General features: G+C 41.5%; 1 protein-coding gene across 1 annotated transcript in view; it reads left to right on the top strand.

Annotated features, from left to right (window-relative positions):
• Positions 1-20,461, top strand: part of LOC149166911 (uncharacterized) — a 28,899-nt gene extending 8,438 nt beyond the window's left edge. The window contains exon 2 of the mRNA XM_089430295.1: positions 20,291-20,461. Within this exon, the coding sequence (XP_089286421.1) occupies positions 20,291-20,461 (171 nt within the window). The remainder of the gene's footprint in view (positions 1-20,290) is intronic.
• Positions 20,462-25,409: the final 4,948 nt, after the last annotated feature.

Raw genomic sequence — 25,409 nt, 5'->3', positions numbered from 1 at the left:
AATTAATCACTCAAAATAATATTAATATTTACATGAAATTTTAATATTTCTTCAAAACATGAAACCCCCTAGCTTAGGTAAAATACAAGGTGTTTTTCGGAGATGATGCTCCTACATCATAAAATGTAGATAGATGTATTTCAGATTAATCACATAATCAGGATTTGGTTTATGTTTTGAACCAACTAATGTGTTCCATCCTCAGGACAAGGTGAAGAATCAATCGATATTAAGGAATAAATAGTATGGATGCATCATTGCCCAAAATTAGTTGTTGAAAACTAGCCGTTAAATTAGTTAATAAGGTAAGTAGAATATTATTAATTAATAAGGCAAGTACAATATTATTAATTATTAGAGGTGGGGAGTTGTTTATTAAAATAATAAAATATATTTGGTTAAAACTAGCCATAGGAAAAAATAAAAATAAATTATTAAAAATAAATGTAAAATCATTAAAATATTATATGTTTATTTAGAAACTAGTTGTTAGGAATAATGTTAATTTTAATAATTAATTAAGGTGTTAAAATAATATATATTTATTTAAAACTAGATTTTATAAAATATCTTAATTAATATTTCAATGAATAAGGCCAATCAAATTTTATAATTCTATCTATTTTAATGGTTTAATCTAAATAGATAAAATATATACCTATGGTCAAGGTATAGAGTATAGAAGAATAAGAAGTTACTAATTAAAAATAAAAATTTATATACATATATTACATATATTAAGGGATCTAATAATAATATTGTGCAAAATAAAAGTTAGAGAAAGACACCAATATTTATAGATTACAAAGCATGAAGGGAAACAAGATAGATACATAAAATGAATAAAAAGGAGGAAAGAAGAAAAAGCATCAAGAAATAAACGAATGAAGAAAACCCTAGTACAAATAAAATGAAAACTTAAAAATATTGAAAAAGAATCTAGAAATAAAAATAAGCAGGGAACAGAGAGAGAGGAATCAAGAAGTGATCAGCCCTGGCAGTGACTTTGGATTCTTCAATGCAGACATGGCGTTTTTTTTTCTTTGTGTGCTCGGCTAGGGATGATGGGTGGGATCGATTGTGTCTAATATCTGCAACATTCTCTTGGATTCTGTGTTTAATAGACCTACCTGTTTCCCCAATATAGGGAATACCACAGGAACAGGGAACAAGGTAGACGTGCTTCGCATCCTTAGGGTCAATAGGGTCTTTAACAGATCCTAGATAATTCTTAATGGTATGGAGACGCCCGAATGAGGAAGCAACATTTATCTTCTTAAGCATATGTGAAATCCTATCAGTGGTTCCTTGGATATATGGGAGATGAACCTTAGAGACAAGATCAACACGAGAAAGTTTAACTCTTGGCACTCTTCATGCCTTGTGAAAGGCCTTGAGGATTTGAGATCTTCTATACCCATTCTTTCTAAAAACCTCAAGAAGATGAGATTTCTCTTGATCAAGGTGGCTATCATCAAAGATTCATAGGGCACAAGTAGCAAGAGTGCTGAGAACACCGAATTTATGAGCCAGAAAGTGATGAGAGATGGCATGGAGATATTGTTTCATATGAGTTTTCTTTAAAAACACTTGGTGACATACGAAACCATCCTCCCTCCTAGAAAGGAGAATTTCAAGGAAGGGAAGGCAACCATTCTCTTCCACCTTCATCGTGAACTTGATGGAATCCGATTGAGAATTAAGGTGGTTAAGAAACAGATCCAACCTCTCACGACCATGACGCCAGATGACACAAGTATCATCAGAGAAGAGGTTCATTGATGATATATGTGTCATCTAGCCTCATGGTCATGATAATTTGGATATGTTTCTTAACCACTTTAATTCTCAATTGGATTCCATCAATTTCACGATGGAGGTTGAAGAGAACTAATTGAGAGTTAAGGTGGTTAAGAAACAGATCCAACTTCTCGCGACCATGAGGCTAGATGACACATGTATCATCAATGAAGAGGTTCGTTGATGATACATGTGTCATATGGCCTCATGGTCGCGAGAAGTTGGATCTATTTCTTAACCACCTTAATTTTCAATTGGATTCCATCAAGTTCATGATGGAGGTGGAAGAGAATGGTTGCCTTCCCTTCCTTGAAATTCTCCTTTCGAAGAGGGAGGATGGTTCCGTATGTCACCGAGTGTTTTGAAAGAAAATTCACATGGAAAAATATCTCCATGCCAACTCTCATCACTTTCCGACTCAGAAATTCGGTGTTCTCAGTAGTCTTTCTACTCGTGCCCTAAGAATCTCTTTTGACAACCACCTTGATCAAGAGAAATCTAATCTTCTTGAGGTTTTTAGAAAGAATGGGTATAGGATATCTCAAGGCCTCAAGGCCTTTCACAAGGCATGCAAAGTGCCAAGAGTTAAACTTGCTCGTGTTGATCCTGTCTCTAAGGTTCATGTCCTGTATATCCAAGGAACCACTAATAGGATTTCCCATATCCTTAGGAAGATTAATGTTGCTCCATCGTTCAGGCCTCTCCATACCATTAAGAATTCTTTGGGATCTGTTAAATACCCTATTGACCCTAATGACAGGAGGGACATCTACCTTGTTCCCTGCTCCTGTGGTATTCCTTATATTGGGGAAATAGGTATGTCTATTAAATAAAGAATCCAAGAGCATGTTGTAGATAATAGACACAATCGACCCCACTCATCAGCCCTAGCCGAGCATGCAGAGGAAACAAAACACCATGTATACATTGAAGAATCCAAATTCATTGCCAAGGTAGATCACTTCCACCATAGGAAGCTTAGGGAAACGATTGAGATTGAAAGGCATGCCAAAAATCTTGATAGGGATGATGGTTGGAAATTAAGTAAGAGTTGGATTTCAGATCTCACTTCTTGATTCCTCTCTCTCTGCTCCCTGGTTATTTTTATTTCTAGCTTATTTTTAAGTATTTTAAGTTGTCATTTTATTTGTACTAGTGTTTTCTTCATTCATTTATTTCTTAATTCTTTTTCTTCTTTCCTCCTTTTTATTCATTTTATGTATCTATCTTGTTTCCCTTCATGCTCTGTAATCTATAAATATTGATGTCTTTCTCTAACTTTTATTTTGCACAATATTATTACTAGATCCTTTAATATATGTAATATATGTATATAAATTTTTATTTTTAATTAGTAACCTCTTATTCTTCTATACTCTATACCTTGACCATAGGTATATATTTTATCTATTTATTTTAAAACATTAAAACATTAAAATAGATAGATTTATAAACTTTGATTGACCTTATTCATTGAAATATTAATTAAGATATTTTATAAAAGCTAGTTTTAAATAAATATATATTATTTAACACCTTAATTAATTATTAAAATTAACATTATTCCTAACAATTAGTTTCTAAACAAACATATAATATTTTAATTATTTTACATTTATTTTTATTTTCTCCTAACTGCTAGTTTTAACCAAATATATTTTAGTTTTTTAATAAACAACTCCCCATGTCTAATAATTAATAATATTGTACTTGCCTTATTAATTAATAATATTCTACTTACCTTATTAACTAATTTAACGACTAGTTTTCAATAGCTAATTCTAGGAAATGATGCATCCATACTATTTATTCCTTAAGATCGATTGATTCTTCACCTTGTCCTAAGGATGGAACACATTAGTTGGTTAGAAATGTCAACCAAATCATGATTATGTGATTAATCTGAAAGACATCTATCTACATTATGGATCACAAAAGTCTTAGATCTAACAAATAAAATGTAGTTGAATATTTTTTGTCTAGATTTGATTTGCCTGTAGGTGAGGAAGGGATGGTTGATGATCAACTACCGGATGAACACTTATTTTGTATTTTAGTTCTCTCTCCATGGTTTGCTGACATAACTAACTACCTAGTTTCTACAGAGTTTCCTCCAAATCTATCATCCAAGGAGAATATTGAAATTGTAAGGAAGAGTGCCCCTTTCACTTGGATTGGGGGAAATCACTTTAAGCTAGGGCCATATCAAATCTTGAGGAGAAGCTTCAAGGAAGAGGAGGTCTTTGACATCCTCTTATCATGTCATGATGGACATTGTGGAGGTCACTTTGCTGCCAAGAAGACAATTTTCAAGGTTCTACAAGTTGGCTACTACTGGCCCACTCTCCACCAAAATGAAAGAAGATACACCAGTCGATGTGATTAGTGCTAGAGGATGGGGAAACCTACTCCCAAGGATGAAATTCCCTTACAACCTGTGGTGGATTTTGAGCCATTTGATAAGCGGGGCATGGATTTCATTAGGCCAATTGATCCACCCTCAGGGCAGAAAAAAAGTACATAATTGTATGCACTGACTATTTAACAAAGTAGGCTAAGACAAAGGCTATCAAGGTAGTGACAGAGGAGAAAGTGGTTGAGTTCCTAAGGGAGAGTGTGTTCTACAAATTTGGGTACCCCAGAGAGCTAGTCACTGATCAGGGGGCTTAATTCACATCACATTTGATCGAGAATTTGTTAAGGCAGCATCATATCAATCACAAAAAATCTATAGTCTATCATCCTCAGGGCAATGAACAAGTAGAGGTCACTAATAGGGCACTAGAAGGCATCCTCACCAAGGTTGTGAGCAGAAACATAATGGATTGGGAAGACATATTAGTAGAGGCCACTTGGGCCTACAATACCACTTGGAAAACCATTACTGTTTTCACCCCTTATGAATTAGTTTATGGAAAGAAGGCTTTACTCTCCATTGAGTTTGAATACAATACCTTGAGAATGGTAGCGCAATTGGATTTAGATGTTACAAAGGCACAACAGGAGAGACTACTCTAGTTAAGTGGCTTGGATGAATTCATAATGCAAGCCCTCTTACACATTGAAGTTATTCAATTGCAAATAAGGGTTTGGCATGATAATAATATCAAGGACAAGGTCTTTCAATAAGGATATTGGGCTCTTCTATATGACTCAAGGTTCAAGGACTTCAAAGGAAAATTGATGACAAGGTCGTTGGTCCCATACCCGATAGAGAAATGCCATGACAATGGAGTTGTTCAAGTTAGGACCATTGATGAGGAAGGGATTCCCTTGCATGTCAGTAGTTACAAATTGAAGGTTTATAGGAAGTCTCTATCCAAGGCACAGTTCATCAACACCATTAGAAAGGAGGTGAATGTGATTGGAAATGTTCTAACTTCCAATTCACAACATCCCTAAACATTGTTTTTGTTTGTGAAAAAAAATTAAAGAGAAAAAATAAAAAAAATAAGAGACCTAGATGCAAACCTCCATGAAGCATATGATGCCAAATCTTGGGTTGAAAACCTACTTGAGTCAGCCCAGGAGTGAAAAAAGAGAAAAAATAAAAGATCCCTTGGTGAAAACCTGCCTTGAGGTGCTCAAGGTAGATGGGCAAGTTGAAAACCTTCGTTGAGGCAGCTTGTGTGTCCCTAAAAAAAAAGGAGAATGAAAAACAAAGAAAAATGCGATGATGGGGATCTACAACCTATCCATAAATAGTTTCTGTCATTTTGCAGCTTTTGAGGACAATGGAAAGTTGCAGAACTCCAAGGAAAAAATGCTTAAGTTCCATTCCATTTTTCCCTCCATCTACTCCATAACATTCATAACAACCACGTCCTTACAATGCTCGCCCATCCTTGGGCCCCAAAAATCCATTTCCAGGCCCTCTATGGTTTGCTATAGGATGTATTGTAACTGCTACAGGAAGATCCTGTAGGACTACATGATGTCCTAAAATTCTACATGAAGGAGGTTCTGATAAGAAAATCATCAAGCATGGCCTATCCCAGGCTAGCTAGATTCCTCACACTCGATCCAACCACTCACTCGCCATCCATGCATCCCTGATTCAAACAAATTTCCATTTCTTAAAGTTGACTCTAAGCCTTGTCTCATTCAAAAAAAATTCAAAAATAAAGATAGATGAAATTTTATTTTTTTCAACAACCCTTCACTACCCCACCAAGACTCTAACTTCATCCTTCAACCCCTACAATCCTTCTCACCACTCCCATGAATAAAAGCCCTTGGAAAAGAAGAAAAAAAGGGTCTGCTACATGATCTCCTATAGCAACTCGTGCCACTATTACGATAAATATGAAACCCAATTCTTCTTCCCATCCAAATTGAGGGGATGGTACCACCATCCTAGAGCACCTTTCCATTCCAAGTAGGACTCTACAGTAGAAGAAGCAACACCTAGGATACCAGGAAAGCACTTGGACCCACGAACAACATCAATCAGCAAATACACAGGAGCACATAAAGTATACATAGGAAAAAGTGACAACAAGATAACTTCCTGAGCAACAACACAAGAGGTCCAACACTCCAGCATGCATTGATCAAGCACAAGGTAGGCACAGGTATGGTAACCTCTAAGCTTCTCCCTAGGTGTAAAATAATGAAAATGTATGAATGTCGAAGGAAGGTTTTTATATAATTTGGAGGTGGCCAGTTAGCTTGTCTACCTGTAGTTAGTGAACTAAAAGTAATCCATTAGTCATCATCCAACATAGGAGTGTCACATCAGTGAAATCAGTTAAGAGCAAAGTCAAAATTAGTTAAGAGGGAGTGGGTGTTAATTATGAGGCTTGAGAGAAGGATCACCCAAGGTGAGACAATGATCCAAATGAGGAAAATGCATACCACTACCAGCCATCCCAACACTCTAAGCCCTAGCCACAAATAGAATAAATATTGAACTTCCTTTCATTTTTGTTCATTTTGAAATCCATTGAGGTAGGGCAGAACTTGGGAAGCTATTGAGAGAATTGAACCCTACTCTGTCAGTCCTAGAGGAAACAACTACAGGGACTGTAGTAGGCTACATGAAACAACTACAGGAAGTACAGGAGGCTATATGTAGCTACAAGAAGCACATAAATTTCAATAGGGTGCCTCCAAGGGTGCAAAAACACTGCCTAGGGTCGATTTGGTCTTCAATTGTCATTACACCAGGAGTGATAGTGAAAGGAAAGTGGCCCTCTCATTCTTCTATCCATGATTTGCAGGTTGGGGAACCCTGTAATCTCTTAGTAATTACATTCATCTTATGGATTAAAAGAGTTTTTTTCTATAAAATACAAGGGCTACACATAATTTTCATTAATTAGAGGTTCCACCCCTCTTTTCCCTTTGAGTTCATAATGGGGCTACCATAGAAAAACCCTCCTACACTTAATTAAAAATAGAGAAGAAGATGGGAGAGTGGTTCAATAAAAGAGAACCTACATAGACTAAGAGAATCCACCTTCATCCCCCTGCTATAGACATTTTTAGGAGGCATAAATGTTTAGGCTTCTTTGAGTTGCTATAAGGATATGGGAATGATATCAATTATGAGTTTTCCATGGCCCTAAATACTCAAGGGAGAACCAATGCTACCACTGTGGTGAGAGGATTATCCATTACCATTACTCCTGAGCTGATTAGCAGGGTGACAACACTTCCCCTAGGGGCCTAGTGGAGGAAAGAGGACAAATCCAACAGTGCCCTTACTAAGAATAATTTCTTCACTGATGATGAACAACCAATTGAAGATAAAAATGGAGTTGAAAGGGAGATCCTCCCCTATCCCTGGGATGAGGTGACCTACCACATCCTTAAGTTCATCTCTTGTGAAGGAAAACTAAGTGTAGTCAATGGCTACCAGTTCAGACTGCTCCATGAAGTCATATTTCGAGCAAGATTTCCCATGGCCCAAAGAATCAGTGTGCCTTATTTCCTCTTACAATCCATCATGGACATGATCTGGAAGGTGAAAGAGGGAAAACCACAAAACTTAGGACACCATGGCCTCATCAAATTAATAGTGGAAGATGCTTTGAATAAATTAAGAGTTCTTGTCCTTTGGTACACATTCAAAGACATGGAAAGAGAAGGTTTCCTTGAGACTCAGGTCCTTTCATGTGGAGGAGAAGAGGTAGAAGATGCAGAAGAAGAGTAGGAGGAAAAGGTAGAAGTAGAAGAGGAAGAAGAAGAGGAGGAGGGGAAAGAAGAATGAAGTCCAGAGAAAACCACTGCACCTAGAGAAGAGGAGGTACCCCCAAAGGAGAGAAATATGTCTCTTGAGCACCCTAAAAATGAGGAATTTGTTGTCCTAGATTCCTTGAGCACACAAATCAAACCTAATAAGAAAAGGCATAGACAAACTCCCCTCTACTTCAAAACAAGTAAAAGTACTAGAATTAAACAGGGGAAGTCTCAAACTCCCACAAACACACTTATGATAATTGACGAATCACCAAGTAAAAGAGAGGAGCTAGAGGCCATTGAGATGAAGGTTGAGAAAGGCACATCTCCTAGAGCCATCTCAAAGACTCCCATCACCTATGTAAGAAAGCATGTCCCTAGGTAAACCTCCTCTAAGCAGCCCAAGGCAACTATCACACTCCAATGAAAAGGGAAATGCCTGCTACAAGAAACACATACCCTGCTATAGGAAACAAAGATAGGGCTATAGGAAGATCAGAAAATGCTACAGGCAGAGAAGAAGGCACAAAAAGAGGGCAAAGAGGAAACAAAATAGTTATAATAGGGGGAAGCTTCTCCAAGTACCTTTGAGAGAGATGTTCAAGAGCTGCAGGAGCCTAGTCCACAACCAAATTTGAGCTCCTATTACAAGTTCATCGAAGGAGGAAGAGTGATACCACATAAATTTGTTGTCCCTCTCTTATTTGAACTTGAAGTAGAAAGAGGAAGGACACATAGATGGATTCAAATTGCCAAGTCCAAGAAAGTGGAAGATGTGGGCCTTATGGAGGAAAATCTATTAGAAATGGGAAAATAATTGAGTGAGTTAAGGGATAGAGAGTACACAATGAGAACACTACTACAGACAGAAAAATCATGGTTGAGGAAGAAACTGCAAGAAAAGGAGACCCAATTGGCCACAATGGCAAGCCTCTCCATGGAGGCACTTCAATGCAGACTGCCACCTAGATCCCATGCACTTCTCCTCAAAGACCAATGGATGCAGTTCCAGATTAATACATTAGCACAACATAGGACCATGCCATTCCATGACTATAAGAAATTCATTGAGTTTTGTGATAAGAGAAGCCCTCAAGACATAGCTAAATTAGCTAAATTCTACCTACACAACCTCTTCTTAAATGACATGAATGTTTGGAATCCCAATGCCAAGTTGGGAGACTTGCAACTGATGGATCTTGCATATTGGATGAGTCATGAGGAGGCCAGGGTTAAGGAGCTGAAGAGAGTATTGATAAAAGAAGAAAGAGAACCCTTCTACATCAGGGTAGAGTAGATAAATTCCATGGTTGTGATTAGTAATCACAACATCATTTCCAATGATGCTTGTTGGCTTAGGGGTTCCTAATCCAAGTTTGTAGTTAATCATGCCAAACAAAACCCTACACTACTAGCCCTTTCAGCAACAACCCACGTAGTGCAGGCTGCTATCTCACTTGAAGCAGTATGGGGGGATGCTGGAACCAAGTTTCTGCATCCAGAGATTAGTATGATGTCTTTTAGCGCCCTAGATCTGCATTCGCACAGATCTATAAGCCCCTAGGTCTCGGTATTGCAACTCCATTTAAACATCCCCTTGACCTTCGCGAAGGTCTAGGATTGGTCTTTGTGGACCCTTAACAATCATATTATCTACTTGCGCACATCAGAAAGTAACCCTAGATCTGAGCTTGCGCATATCTACTTAAGTATTTTAATAAGCATAACGAAATGCATCACGATCCTCACAGAAGTACTTAACATGCAGTGCGTACAATTATTAATATTTATTCCATGGAATCACACATCATTAGATCAATATTTCATAAATAAATTATTCATCCACAACATATATTGCAACCATAAATAAACAGAAGTAAACAGATACACACAGGAAGAATTCAACAATCTTCTTTATTGATCTTCAATATGGTGTTACAGACTCAAAACTACCCTGCCCACTCAGCTGCAGGGGTCCGTGCACTCAGCTGCAGACTCTACTTTAGGCCTCTGCACACTGAACTGCATAGCCTTTCTCTCCTACCTAACCCACTTGTCTGTGCTAAGACGTTACTACTATTTTCCCATTTCAACTCAGATTATGCCTTAGACCCTCTAAGACAGGCCTACTTATAACTTTTTTCATACAATCCCATGGTTTGCAGACCATGGGTGTATCTCAAAACTGACTCAACTTTACATAAACAAGGGGCTAAAACCCATTTGATTCCTAATCACCTACGGACTCCACATCCACAAATCGTAGATGCTTTACATCTTTTTATAAAAATTACATCAAAAATTTGGTTTTTAACCCCAAAACTGACCAAGGGGACCCCATCCAAATAGGCCCCCAACACAAAGATCGTGACTCACCCTCGAGTCACTCAGCTGGCGCTACGATATTGCTACGAAGATCCCCCAGCTCCACCTGCACTACATCAACCTAAGCAGCGCTTTGTAGCTGGTCCTTCTACAACTAGCTTCATCCTCTGCTACATTTGCTGCAAGTTGGTGAGATTTTCCTGAATGTTAGTCGTGATCTGGTAAGATTCATCTAACCATGACCCCAACATGGTTTTAAGTAGGTCCTCCTTCTTTTGTGCTGCTTAGACCTGCACGAGGAGCTGCTTTCCTTCCTGCAACTTAGCGAGGCGTTGTGCTGGGAAAATGGAGCACGTTGTTTCCGGGACTTCGTTGTACTGTTTCTGCATCTCTTGAACCTCTGTATTTAGTGTCTGCAGGTTTGGGTCTTCCTGCAAAGTCGTCACCAACTCAATTTTCTACTCAAATAAGGTCAAGCAGTCAGCGGTTGTGACATGCAAAGTGCCCATCCCTTCTTTTAAGGGTGCTCTGCATTAATCCTTGACCTCGGGAGGAGTCGTGGGCTACAACTTTAACTACAACTCGGTTATTTTCATGTTGAGTTTGAATTGAACTTGTCCAACCTCTGCCTTTGCCTCGTGCACTCCAGTGGCTAACTTCCTAATCTTAGCATCTGGCTGTGCGTCCTTTGGAATGTGAAGCTCAGGCACTATTATACATGCCTCTGCAACTGGGGACTCCAGCCGGGAACTCTATGCTTGCAACGCTTCCTTTCAAGGCTTGCGTTTTCTCAGTGAACATTTTCTCATTGTTCACCCAGTATTCATTGATCATATTTAGGGCGCGCTACTCCTGAGATCTCAATTCCTCTGTCACGCCTGCCTGTAGCACGTGAAGAAGCTCATTGGGGAGCACTATGATGTTCAGCCCAATGTTCATAAGGGTGCTTAAGATGATATGCTCATCAACTGACTCTGCGTGTAGGGACCCTTCGGGTAATGCAAAAGTGCGAAGATCTAGGGTCCTTATGAATTCCACAGCCTAACTTATCCCCAGTTCCATGCTCACTTATGCTGCGCTCGCTTGACCCGTGCCCACCTGTATCCTATTAGCCTGGATCTGCAACTTGTGCAGATCCTTTTGGACACTCCCCAACATCTGCATATACTGTTGCTCAAACTGTTGCAACACTTCAATTGTAGTGTCCCATATTTTTTCACCAATATTATTAAGATCACCCTCTGTCAATACGATAGGATCACCCTGCGACTTGTTCAATTTTTTCTTTTTCCAAGGATCTTCCTGCTACTCCTGTCCACGCTTCTTTAGTGAAAATGGGGCGCTCTACCCCTCATCTCTTTCGCTGCCTTTCTTCGGACTGTTCTTCCTCCTCGGTCTTGGGCAAAGGGGATTTTCCACTTCTCTCTGACTCGCGCTGCTCTTTCTCAGCCTGCCACTTAGCAACACACTCTTTCTCCATTTGAGCCTTCTCTACGAATTCCTTCTTTCTTTGTGCGACCAATTTTTGTGCAACCTGCTTGGATGCATCCTTTTTTTTCTATGCTGCTGAGATTCCTGCGCCGTTACTGGTTCTGACATCCAAGTCTGAGGCGGCCCGCCACTCTACTAGCCATTGCTTTATTACCTCTTGTATGTCTATATCTATGAATAAATATCGAAAGTCATGCCATTTCTGTTGCAGATCCTACCATGCCTAAATGTAAACTCAGTGGAAGTCAGCCTTGAACATGACATAAGCTGACAAATGCATGTACAAGGTTGGGGACAACTTTGGGCACTGGTTGATGGCCATTTGGAGGCTTGATTACATTAGAAACTAGAATATTTTTGTTTTTGTGATCTGCATGGGGTCCTTTGTAGCCCATAGGGAGGTAAACTACGTGGCCTCTGATAATGCTTCTTCCAACAGAGGAAACTGGATTTCCTCCGGTAGTTCCCATGCAACCAACACAATGGAGAGAAACAACCAAGCATAATGGAATGGCTTGGTCTCATCCCAGACCTCGCGAAAATTCGCAAGGAATTCCTGGAACAGGTACTTAGACCAGTTGAACTGCACACCCTTCGTACAATGTGCGGCTAGGGAGACCATGGGCGCCGAAACTTCATCCTTGTGACACTTCCTCATTACCTTCCTTGCTAAGATTTGTGTGGAAATTTTCACCGTGGGGTCATTTATGCAGGTGATTGAGTATCCTCGTGCCTTTTTCACGAGGGCAAATTCCCTCTTCATCCTTTCTACCAAATCCTTTTCTCCTGTCTTTTTGCCAAATGCCTTGGTTAGATTCCATCCCTCGTATGGCAGGTGCGTGATCCTATGGATGAGCATGTGAGTGATGGGTATAGGCCCTCCTAGCCATAAGAACCCATCGTGCACCATAGTAAGTAATTGGCACACACAGACTGTGTTGATAGGGGTGTGGTGATAATGGGGCACCCACAACAAGTTCAACAATCTTGAATTCTCCACACCGCGGATCCATTCCATTGTCGCCGAGTCTATGTAGTAGACACACTTCATATAGTTAGCTGTCACTAAGTGAGGGAACCTCTCATGATCTACAAGGTACCAATCTTCCATCTTTAGTAGGGGGATCTGCGCAAGCCACAGACCTTCGAAAGGAACCTGCTATTGGGAACGGGACCCCCCAAGGATAGTTTTGGGGCTTAAAGCCCATGTTTTGGGTTGAATTTTGTAATAAAGTTGTAAAATTTTCGCATTTTGTGGTCGCAGAGCGTGAAGGTGTCATAATTCATAAAGGGTTGTCCACCCTTATTTTGTAAAGTAAAGTTGTCTGTAAAAGATCTACCCATGGTCTGCGGACCATGGGATTGTATAAAAAGAGCTAAGTAAGTAAGCTCTAAGGGGGCATAATGAGTCATGAGTTGTAGATGAAGTCTTGAGGATAAGGAGAGAAGTCTAAGTTTTGGGTCGTAGCATAGGTAGAGGCTCTGCAGCTGAGTATGCATAGGCCTAGGGTAAAAGTCCGTAGCTGAGTGCGCGGGTGCCTGTAGCTATATGCGCAGGGCAGATAGAGTCTATAATCGTTTGAAGATATCAATAAAGAGAAGTATTCTACCAATTCTATGTCTTTGTTTCCTATTAATGCATCTTGTCATATTGTGTATGAATTTCATTTATAAATAATTATGTGATGCGTGAATGTATGTAATTACATTGGATAATTGAATGCAAATAAGAATATCTATTTACGCGGTGCTAACTATGATTATCTAATAAGATAAGTAAGATTATTAAGATAACTTAAGAATCTATGCAATATGTTGCCTTAGAAGCGCAAAAGTATCTGAACTGAAGGTTAGGGTTGTGCGAAGTTTAGTCATACCCCTTCGCAGAGATATTGAGGGACGGAATAAGGGACTAGACAGATAGAGCCCTAGAACTCACCGACCTGCGTGAAAGTAGGAATAGAAGGAATAAACCGACATCATGACCATCTCAAGGTGCAGAAACTTGGTTCCAGCATCCCCTCATACTGCTTTGGGTGTAACATCAGTTCGTGCTCTACAGGCTGATGAAAAAAGGGCCAATAGTGTAGGGATTTGTTTGGCTAACTAACGCTGAACCTGGGTCAGGCCCCACCAAGCCAACAAATGGTTCCGTTGCTAGGACCAGAATCTACATAAGAGATATGTGATGTCATATCACTGGAATCCAACTAAGAAAGAGATCAGAGACTAGTTGGATAGGAAGATCCACGAATTCGCGGCGCAAGAGAATATAAATCTGTGACTAACCAAGGAACAATGGTTCGATAGGTACCTATATACAGAAATACACGATATATATTTTTATTACTTTTCGGTTGAGTTATACGAGTGGATTGTGAAGCTAGTAGACAGCCAAGGAAGGTGGAGACTTGACGGTCCTATTGTTTGGACTCCGAAGTTAGTACAGATATTGGAAGCCTCTGAGGATAAGATCATCTGCGTTGTCGATCATTGGCTCAATTGCATCATAGGAGGATTTTTGACTGAATTCACGGTTGACAAGTCAGTCAGCTACAATGAGGTGAAGCGGCACATTTTCAAAGAACTGTGAGGTAAGTACTTGAAGCCTTTGAATATCTAGATTAACATGTTATTGTGCGAAAAATGGGTTATGCAGCTACCTTGATGTTCAGAGCTACGCAAAGCTGAAAAAATTATAGGAACGAAGGAAGAAAGGGTCTTGAATATAGTCCATTGATTTCACCTCCATTTGGTGATGAAGAGGGAGTAGCGCAGGCTTCTCCGTGAAGTGCTATTCAGTTAATAAGACAAGGATTCTCGCGACTGCTACCTCCACCCACACCACCTCCAACTCCACCACCATCACTTGCGACTTCAGATGTACCACCCCCACCTCCACCGCGGTTCAGCATGGCAAATTTAGTGTAGCTGCCTTTGTTCAAAGGCTTGGGAAATGAGGATCTGGAACAGTTCTGGTTCGTTGTGAAAGTTGTATGGGAAGCTCAAGGCATTATAGATGATCACTTGAAGAAGGAAACACTAGTTAGTGTGCTGTAGGATCGCACGCTAACCTAGTATATTAAGTACTCTAATGATAACCAAAACGCTGGAGTGTCAGAATCTAGACTACGCCAAACAAATAATTCATTAGGCCTAAATCTAAGGCACAGTCGATTGTGGGGTTCAAATAAATCACAATGAAGCCAAGTGAGACACCTTGGGAATTAGATCATAGGTTGAAGTGTCAAATCCATGAAGCTAATATGAACTTAACAGATGGATAGCATTGCGAGTGGTTTGTGGCTTCACCCCTACCACACCTAAGGGTTGCGCTGTCACAATAGAAGAGTAGCAACCAAGCATAATGGAATGGCTTGGTCTCATCCTGGACCTCACGGCAATTCGCCAGGAATTCCTAGCACACCCTTTGCGCATTGTGCAGCTAGGGAGACCACAGGTGCCAGAACTTCATTCACATGACACTTCCTCATTACCTTCCCTACTAAGATTTTTGTGGGAATTTGCACTGCGAGGTCGTTAAGGAGTTGATTGAGTATCCTCGTGCCTTTTTCATGAGGGAAAATTCCCTCTTCATCCTTTCTACCAAATCCTTTTCTCCTGTCATTCCACCAAATGCCTTGGTTGGATTCAATCCCTCGTATGGCAGGTGTGTGATCATATGGATGAGCATGTGAATGATGGGTATAGGCCCTCCTAGCCATTAGCACTCATCGTGCACCAGAGTAAGTAATTGACACACATAGACTATGTTAATAGGGGTGCGGTGATAATGGGGCACCCACAACAAGTTCAACAATCCTGAATTCTCCACACCGCGGATCCATTCCATCGTCTCTAGTAAAGTGACACCCGAGTCCACGTAGTAGACGCACTTCATATAGTTAGCTGTCACTAAGTGAGGGAACCTCTCATGATCTGCAAGGTCCCAATCTTCCATCTTCAGCAGGGGGATCTGCGCAAGCCGCGGAGCTTCAAAAGGATCCTGCTGTTGGGAACAGGATCCCGCAAGGATAGTTTTGGGGCTTAAATCCCATGTTTTGGGTCAAATTTTGTAATAAAGTTGTAAAGTCTCTGCATTTTGTGGTCGGGGAGCATGAAGGTGTCATAATTCATAAAGGGTTGTCCACCCTTATTTTGTAAAGTAAAGTCGACTGTAAAATATCTACCCATGGTTTGCGACCATGGGATTGTATAAAAAGAGCTAAGTAAGTAAGCTCTAAGGGGGCATAATGAGTCATGAGTTGTAGATGAAGTCTTGAGGATAAGGAGAAAAGTCTAAGTTTTGGGTCATAGCGTAGGTAGAGGCTCTGTAATTGAGTACACATATGCCTAGGGTAGAAGTCCGCAGCTGAGTGCGCGGACCCCTGCAGTTATGTGCGCAGGGCAAATAGAGTCTGTAATCGTCTGAAGATATCAATAAAGAGAAGTATTCTACCAATTCTATGTCTTTGTTTCCTGTTAATGCATCTTGTCATATTGTGTATGAATTTCATTTATAAATACTTATGTGATGCGCGAATGTATGTAATTACATTGGATAATTGAACGCAAATAGGAATATTTGTTTATGCAGTGCTAACTGTGATTATCTAATAAGATAAGTAAGATTCTTAAGATAACTTGGGAATCTGTGCAATACATTGCCTTAGCAGCACGAAAGTATCTGAACTGAAGGTTAGGGTTGTGCGAAGGTTAGTTGTACCCCTTCGTGGAGATATTGAGGCATGGAGTAAGGGGCTAGAGAGATAGAGCCCTAGAACTCAACGACCTGTGCGAAAGCAGGAATGGAAGGAATAAACTGACATCACGACCATCTCAAGGTGCAAAAACTTGGTTACAACATCCCCGCATACTACTTCGAATGTCGAAAGGGCTAGTAGTGTAGGGATTTGTTTGGCTAACTAACGCTGAACCTGGGTCAAACCCCACCAAGCCAAAAAATGGTTCCATTGTCGGGACCGGTATCTGCATAATAGATGTGTGATGTCATATCACTGGAATCCAACTAAGAAAGAGGTCAGAGACTGGTTGGATAGGAAGATCCACGAATTCGCGGCGCAGGAGAATAGAAATCTACGATTGACCAAGGAACAGTGGATGGATAGGTACCTATATACAGAAATACATGAGATCTTTCTTTATTTCTTTTCGGTTGAGCTATATGAGTGGCTCATGAAGCTAGTAGATAGCCAAGGAAGGTGGAGACTTGACGGTCCTATTGTTTGGACTCCAGAGTTAGTACAGATATTGGAAGCATCTAAGGATAAGATCGTCCGCGCTGTCGATCATTGGCTCGATCGCATCATAGGAGGATTTGTGACTAAATTCACGGTCGACACCTCAGTTAGCTACAACGAGGAGGAGTGGCTCTTTTTCAAAGAACCGTGAGGTAAGTACTTGAAGCCTTTGAATACCTAGATTAAGATGTTATTGTGTGAAAAATGGGTTATGCAGCTACTTTGATGTTTGGAGCTACGTGAAGTGAAAAAAATTACAGGAACGAAGGAAGAAAGGGTCTTGAATATAGTCCATTGATTTCACCTCCATTGGGTGACGAAGAGGGAGTAGCGCAGGCTTCTTTGCGAAGTGATATTTAGTTAATAAGACAAGAATTCCCGTGACTACCACCTCCACCCACACCACCTGCAACTTCATCACCGTCACCTGTGACTTCACATTTACCATCCCCACCTCCACCACAGTTCAGCATGGAAAATTTAGTGAAGTTTCCTTTGTTTAAAGGCTTGGGAAATGAGGACTCGGACTAGTTCTGGTTCATGGTGAAAGCTCTATGGGAAGCTCAAGGAATTATAGATGATCACTTGAAGAAGGCAACACTGGTTAGTGCGATGCAGGATCACGCACTAACCTGGTACATTAAGTACTCTAATGATAACCCAAACACTGGAGTGGCAGACATCCAGACTGTGCTGAACAAAGAATTCAATAGGCCTAAATCTGAGGCACAGTCGATTGTGGGGTTCAAATAAATCACGATGAAGCCAGGTGAGACACCTTGGGAATTAGATCAGAGGTTGAAGTGTCAAATTTATGAAGCTAATATGAACTTAACAGATAGACAACATTGCGAGTGGTTTGTGGCTTCGATCCTACCACACCTAAGGGTTGCGCTGTCACAACAGAAGATAACGACTCAGGTAGAGGCCTTAGAGATTTCAATGACTCTGGATGAAACACCACTGCAAGATCCAAATCTGGGGATTCAGCAAATCCATGCGCAGTTGAAAAATCTTTTCCTGGCGATGCAAAGTTTGAAGTACGAAAGAATTGTTCAACCAGAGGTGTGCAAAGAGCTATGGTGCCTGAAATGCAAGGGTCAGGGGCATGACAAAGACCATTGCCTGGTCTTTGTGAACTATATGGCAGGAGGAGGACCAATGCCTTTGAGGCTCGAAGCTCAAGTAGGACCAAGTACGGGGCCTGCATTGTGGTGTGTTATATGTCAATTAGTAGGAAAACATGCCACTTATAACTGTCATTTGCTATAGAAGTTTGTACAAATGCCACAAAAACTATTCTACAACTTTTTTAGGTTGGTAGGGCATGATGAGTGCAACTACAGAAGCTATGAATTGATGATGGAAAGAATGCCTACCTATAGGGTTCAGGCAAAAACGTGGCCCCCTGACCAAAATGTGAGAATGGCACAGACGGGCTTTCAGGGGCACGTATGAGAACGAGGCAGAGGAGGACCTGGCAGAGGTCGGGGAAAGTTGATCTACTACAATTGCGGAGGACTAGGATACTATGCTTGCAATTTCAATAACCCAACACGTATGTCATGCAAATATTGCACCTTGTTTGATCATGAAATGGAGGACTATCCTAGGCTGATTGTGAGGATACGTGATAAAGGGGCGCTACCACCTTAGCTAACTCAGAACCTGTAGATGATGAGGTCTGAGCCTCGTGAAGAGGATTCGAATGTGAATATAGTGCTCCGAAGTGGAATCACAATAAGAGATGATAATGGGAAACAACCCGAAGATAGAACATGGGTTCACAAACCTCCAGCAAAGGAGGCTGAATTTGATTTGGAGTGTGCATGTGAAACATTCATGGAAGCAAAGAAGAGCTTCATTGAGGCCTCCATCTCAGGGAGCAAGGATAATCTTGATCAGGAGATGGACCCTTCTATGCTTACAACCTTCCTAGAGACTTGCATGAAGTTACTGTGTGATAGCAAGGCTATGAAGGGATTACACAAGCTTATAAATAGGTGCGCCGTAAACACTCCGGGTGAACTGCGCGTGGTACAAAAGATTGGTAAACATAAAATAAGGACAGGATGGGAGATGAGGCTGACCGTGCAGATAGGAGAGTACAAAATGGATCAGGTTATTTTGGATCCGGGGTCAGACACGAATGTCCTATCAAAGCAGACTTGGGAACGGATGGGGAGACCCGCGCTGTAGTGAACTCCAATTCAGCTAAGGATAATGAATCAATAGAAGATCATCCCCATGGGGCAGCTGCAAGGGGTGATTCTAGATATTGAAGGTGTGAGCACGCTGATTGACTTTGAAGTAATAGAAATTGTGGATGATAGCAACCCTACCCTGTGCTCCTTGGAATTGATTGGGGTACTGATATGAACGGGGTAATCGACCTAAAGAAGCGAAAGATAATATTTGAGAAGAAATTGCTCCACATAATAGTACCCCTAGATTCTGCTGAAGGATCGCACTATACCAAACCAGTACATGATTATGAGAGCGATGACGATTTGGATTGTATCTATAAGATAACACTGCGAGACCAAGATTGGGTGAATCCAACAATGGATGGACAAATTACATGGGATCGCGAGAGTTCCTTCACCTGGGACTCTAATGAAGAATTAGAGAGCTAGTAGAATCGGTTACATGAAGTAACCACACTAAGCTGTAACATGATGACTCGGTCGCTGCATTGTGTGTTGTTAGAGGTAAGAAATCTACCCACTTATGATTGCCTAAATGATGTAGATATATTATTGGATGCATTTGAGAGGGAGGTACCACAGAAGTAGTGCTTCTAAGATTTGGACTAGGCACTGTGCGCTATGCCCACAAGGTGATGGGGCATGCACAAGGGTAGCTTTGATGATTGGCGTGAGTGTAGAAGAATGATGAGTACACTCTTTGGGAAGCCGAAGGTACAAATCATAGACAAATATGTTGGGCAGGATGATCCATGCATGCAATTGGCCAAATGGGTTTAGGCTTATGGGGAGAAGCCCCAACTTGAGTGGGTGCACTTGTTTTGTCACTCCCTGGATGTCATCCCAATGAACTGGTCCTTAGAAACAGAGCTCCACCATGGTATAGGTGAATGGGATATTCTGCATGAGGGATTCATAATGAAATTCAGCTTTGAAGACATGTTTGACTGCATCGACGAGGCACTATAAGAAGTAAAAGCAGCAATCTTTAAGATACTACATGATCCTTTGGACCTGATTCAGCCTGATTGGGCTACTCAGTTGAGTCATGCACTTGAATGCTATAACGTAACCACTAAAGAAGAATATGAGGACCCACGGAAGGTTAACATCACTGAAATGGAAGGTCACTGCGAGGTCGAAGGACCGCAGAATGAGAATCCTGATATAAATGCGCCACTAAAGATGAAATAGGTAAACATTGGTATGGAGACAGAGCCCAAATTCGAAAAGATTGGAGATTACTGGGATGAAGCGACAGTGGATAAGGTCGCTGAATTTCTCAACGAATACTAGGATTTATTCCCTACCAAGTTTACGGATCTAAAGGGGATAATAGGAGACCTAGGTGTTATGAAGATCAAGTTGAATCCTAACGCGAAGCCAGTTAAGCAAATACCTTACTATCTAAATTTGAAGTATAAGGAGAAGGTCCGCTTAGAGCTAGACAAGATGCTTGCGGTAGGCATCATTGAGCCTGTCGAAGAATCTGATTGGGTAAGCCCAATGGTGGTATAGGAAAAGAAGTAGTAGGATAGAATAAGGATATGCGTAGATATCTGGAAGTTGAATGACACTTGTGTACATGATCCTTTCCCAAATCCATTCACTGATGAAGTGTTGGACAATGTAGGTGGCCAGGAAGCTTATTCCTTCACTGATGGGTTCTCTGGGTACCATCAGATCAAAATTGCGCCAGAGGATAGGAGCAAGACAAACTTTGCGACTGAGTGGGGCTGTGTTTAGTACATTGTAATGCCTTTTGGATTGAAGAATGTGCCTACGATTTTTTCGCGTGTAGTCATTGCGACATTCAAGGAATTTATTCATAATTTACTGGAATGATGACTGGATTGTGTTTGGGCTAGTGAAACGCCATGCAACAAGTTTACGCCTGATGCTAGATACCTATTGAAGATACCAGATCGTGCTCAATCTAAAGAAATGCCTGTTTTGTGTTCCGTTTGGGACCTTGTTGGGTCATGTGGTTTGTAGATAGGGAATGATGGTAGATCTTACGAAGATTGCAGTGATACTTAACTTAGAAGCATCGAGGAGTGTGAAATAGCTACGCGCTTCCCTAGGACATATAGGATATTACAAAAACTTTATCAAGGGCTATGCCTAGATCACCGTGCCTATGGAGAAGTTGTTGAAAAGGATGCCACATTCTGCTGGAATGAGGACTATAAGAAAAGATTAGATGTATTGAAAGAAAATATGGTCACCACACCGATTTTATTCTTCCCGGATTGGAAGAAGGAGTTTCATGTACATGTCGATGCGTCATGTATAGCGCTAGGAGCAGTACTAACACAGGCTGGCGGAGGAGACTTGGACCATCCTATAGTGTTCGCAAGCAGAAGGTTATCCAAGGCGGAGAAGAACTATTCCACCACTGAGTGTGAAGGGTTAGCCATGGTATACGCACTCCAGAAGTTTAGACACTACTTGCTGGGTGGACATTTTAAGATTTATACGGATCATTCCGCATTGAAGTACCTGGTCAATAAGCCTGTGTTGGGGGGGAGAATCTGCAAGTGGCTATTATTGTTCCAGGAGTATGATTTTGAAGTTATTGTGAAACCTGGATGACTGAATGCGGGACCAGACCATCTATCGCGCATCGAAACAGGGGAGGAGCCCACTAATTTGGAGGAGGGATTGCATGACACAAAACTATTTGCAATGCGCGTTGTAGATGGTGATTTTGAAGATATCATACACTTCCTAATGACAAGAACTGCCCCAAAAGGATACACATCTAGTAGAAGAAGGAGTTAGTGGTGCACGTGGCAAACTTTTCTGTCATTGCTGGGCATCTATACAAAATGGGGTTTGATGAAATATTGTGATGATATGTATCGGAGTTTGAAAGGGGTAGCATCCTCGTGGATGCTCATGGGGGCATTGCGGGGGGACATTATGCAGGGAGAGAGATCACGCAGAAGATTCTATGTGCAGGGTTATGGTGGCCAACCCTCCATCAGGATTCAAAAGCTTATTGCAAAGCATGTGATGCGTGTCAAAGGACTGGGAGGCCATCGCGGAAGGATGAGTTGCCTCTAAATCCAAAGATGACGTTACAACACTTTCAGAATAGGGCGATAGATTTTGTGGGACCCATCTAGCCCCAAGGAAAAATGGGAGCAAGGTACATTATCACAATAATGGAGCATTTGACTCGATGGGTGGAGGCACAACCGGTGAAGGATTGTATAGGCGCAACTACTACAAAGTTCCTCTTTGAGTATGTACTTACGCAATTTGGGTGTCTAAGGATTTTGATGAGTGATTGTGGTATGCACTTTGTGAATGAAACAATCAGCGTGTTGACAGAGGAATTTCAGGTATATCACGAGAAGAGCATGCCTTATCACCCTCAGGTTAACATGACGATGGAAGCATTCAATAAAGTGCTGGAGAACACACTGACCAAGGTTTACAATGCTCAGTGAAGTGATTGGGACCTATGCATACTTGTGGTACTATGGGCCTATTGAATGACATGCAAGAAGTTGACTGGACAAACACCCTTTAGGTTTGTCTATGGTGTTGAAGCAGTAATACGCATGGAATACATTTTCATGTATGGAAGACCCTTTTAGGCATGTTATATATTGTAAAGAAAGTTTTATGTAAAGTCAAAAGTGTCAAATAGACCCTCCATGACCTTGTCAACAAGCAAAGATCAAGTCGACCTTCATGAGAGGACAAGTCAGCCTCCAAGCAACAATTTGACCTAGAAGATAAGCCTATATATTAGAGACTTCAACCTCACTTGAAGGAAACTCATTCACTCACACAAGAGTTCAATAAAGGAAGAGGAAAAGGTGCGAAGAAGAGGAGGATTAGAAGAACAAAATAAAACAAAAATTTGAAATTGTCTTTGGGCTACTAACCTTCACACGTGCGAGATAATTAGGGAAATTATTGCAACAACTAAGACCGAATTGGAAAAGTCAAGTTAGGGCAGGTGAATGGCAGTTGCTTGGAGCCATACACTGGTGGTCCGCCCATGTGATTATATGAAGTTAGCACAGTCTTAGCACTCCATGCAGCTGAATGGAGGTGCAGGACTATAAACTACACTGGTCGGGTTGGGGAGCTGCACGATTGGAGGATTGTGCAAAGCAAGGAGGTGTCACAGGGTTTGTGGCAGTGTGAAGGGAGCTGTGCTACACAAGAAGAAATCGCACAAGTCAGCCAGAAAGTGACCGTTAAAGTCACTGTTCATGATTTGATGGTAGAAATGTGGCCAAATGGAATGGGCAGCCGGCATTTAAGACGAAATTTATGGGGCAAATCCTTGAAAATATATTGCCAATCCAACGTTAATGAACCGAATTTGGGGGGAACAGTATGATTTGAATTCAAAATTCCCTATAAATTACAAGTGGCTCTCCAGGGAAAAACAATTGGCATTTGGAGAATTGAGTTGTTGAGATATCATGAACACATGAATCGCGAGCACTATGAACTTCTAATAGCCAGTTCAGTATTTGAGACATTTCCGAAGGAGATATAGGATTTCTTGTAGAACATCATGTTGGTGCCCACAGAGGCTATAGATATCAAAACAGAGGAGTCGGTGCTGAAAATTGAGATGGAGGTAGAAGTGGTTGCTCCCGAGGTTGCTGAAGTATTAGCCAAAGTCCCCAAATCCCCAAGGATGCTGAGACCAAACCCGAACCCAACCAAGGAAGGCGCAAAGGATAAAAAGGGCAAGCATCCTGCAATATCGTTGCGCACCTCGCCAAGAAGAAACCCATCGAAGCCAACTGCACAGGAGAAGGGCAAAGCCATCAATTTGGAGCCAGAGGAGGAAGAAATCAAAGACATCTCGATGGATGATGAGGATGTGGGAGTAGATGTGGAGGAAGATGAAGCCCAGGGTGCTGACCCTATCACTCGGTTGCCTGAGTACATCCCTTCGTGAAAGGGCAAGGCCAAGGTACTGAAAGATATCAATGACAGCAAGGTGCCCTTGCAAACCCCTCTGCTGCCGGATGAAATTGTCTTCGAAGGACCGCGCTTGGGGTGGGTTCCTCTGCTAAAACTTGAACAATGGGACTTGGATGACCATGAGAAGTTCCCACACCTGGTGACCGAGCAGATGATGTGTCGCATTATCGACACAACCACTGGAATGACTACATTGGAGCAGTAGAGGTGGCTCAGAGGAGTAGACAAGGTAGGGTTGCTCAATCTGCTTTGGGTGCGGCACTACTACCGCACCATGGTGACAGTATTGGTCATCAAGCATCTGCTATTCTTAGTGCATGATGGGTGTCTGTGGATGGAGGAGCCAATATCCATCACTGACAGGTTGATCCACAGGATCACACGGTTGCCTTACATTGGAGAAAATTCGGCCATGATATTTGGCAGAAAAGGTGGTGAGCAGGCCCTCGCGGAGGCCATGAAAGAGAAGTTTAAGTTGGTAAAGAAGCTGTGTGGATATGCTATATCCAGCATTTGTGACCCTATTGTAAAAGTGGCTACACAGATTCTAGCAGGGAAGGTGATGAGGAAGTGTCATGCCGATGAGGTGCCGGCGCCTATCGTCGCGCTAACAGCCCAGTGCGCTGAAGGAGTTCAGTTCAATTGGGCAGACTATCTCCGTAGTGAGTTCCTTGTGAACTGTCGTGAAGCACAGGAGCTTAGCAAGACATTCCACTATGCGTGGCTCTTGCTATCAATTGTGCTAGTAGCATGGGAGCTGGCAGAGAATAGCCAATTCCCTTTTGTCATGCTAGACCTATGAGAAGTAGCGAAGTACGCTTCGCTGTGGGTGACCAAGGATGCACATCTCATCAAGGACAACAAGATCTTTTGGATATTGATGGAGATGAACATCCATATGGTTATCAATCACAAAACACGATTTTTGCCTATGGTATATGCCAACCTACAGGGCTACGCAGAGTTCAAAGTAGATTTTCACCATGTGGCCATCAGGGCGCGGAAGGACTTTGCACAAAATGGTATGAATTGCCTTACCTAGCAACGAATGATGCCATTGATGCAGTACTTGATCGATGGCTGACAGAGTGGCACTCTACAATAGACTTGGTGGTGGTAGGGAGTAAGTCCACCGCGTAGAGAAAGAAGGGGGAGGCCAATCTAAAGATGACACAGC

This window comes from Pinus tabuliformis, chromosome 5_1 (genome assembly GCF_031772625.1).
Source record: "Pinus tabuliformis cultivar Carrire ecotype Pingquan chromosome 5_1, CPIR1, whole genome shotgun sequence".
NCBI classification, from domain to species: Eukaryota; Viridiplantae; Streptophyta; class Pinopsida; order Pinales; family Pinaceae; genus Pinus; species Pinus tabuliformis.
The sequence above is the reverse complement of the archived record's forward strand: the minus strand, read 5'-3'. Positions and strand labels throughout refer to the sequence as shown.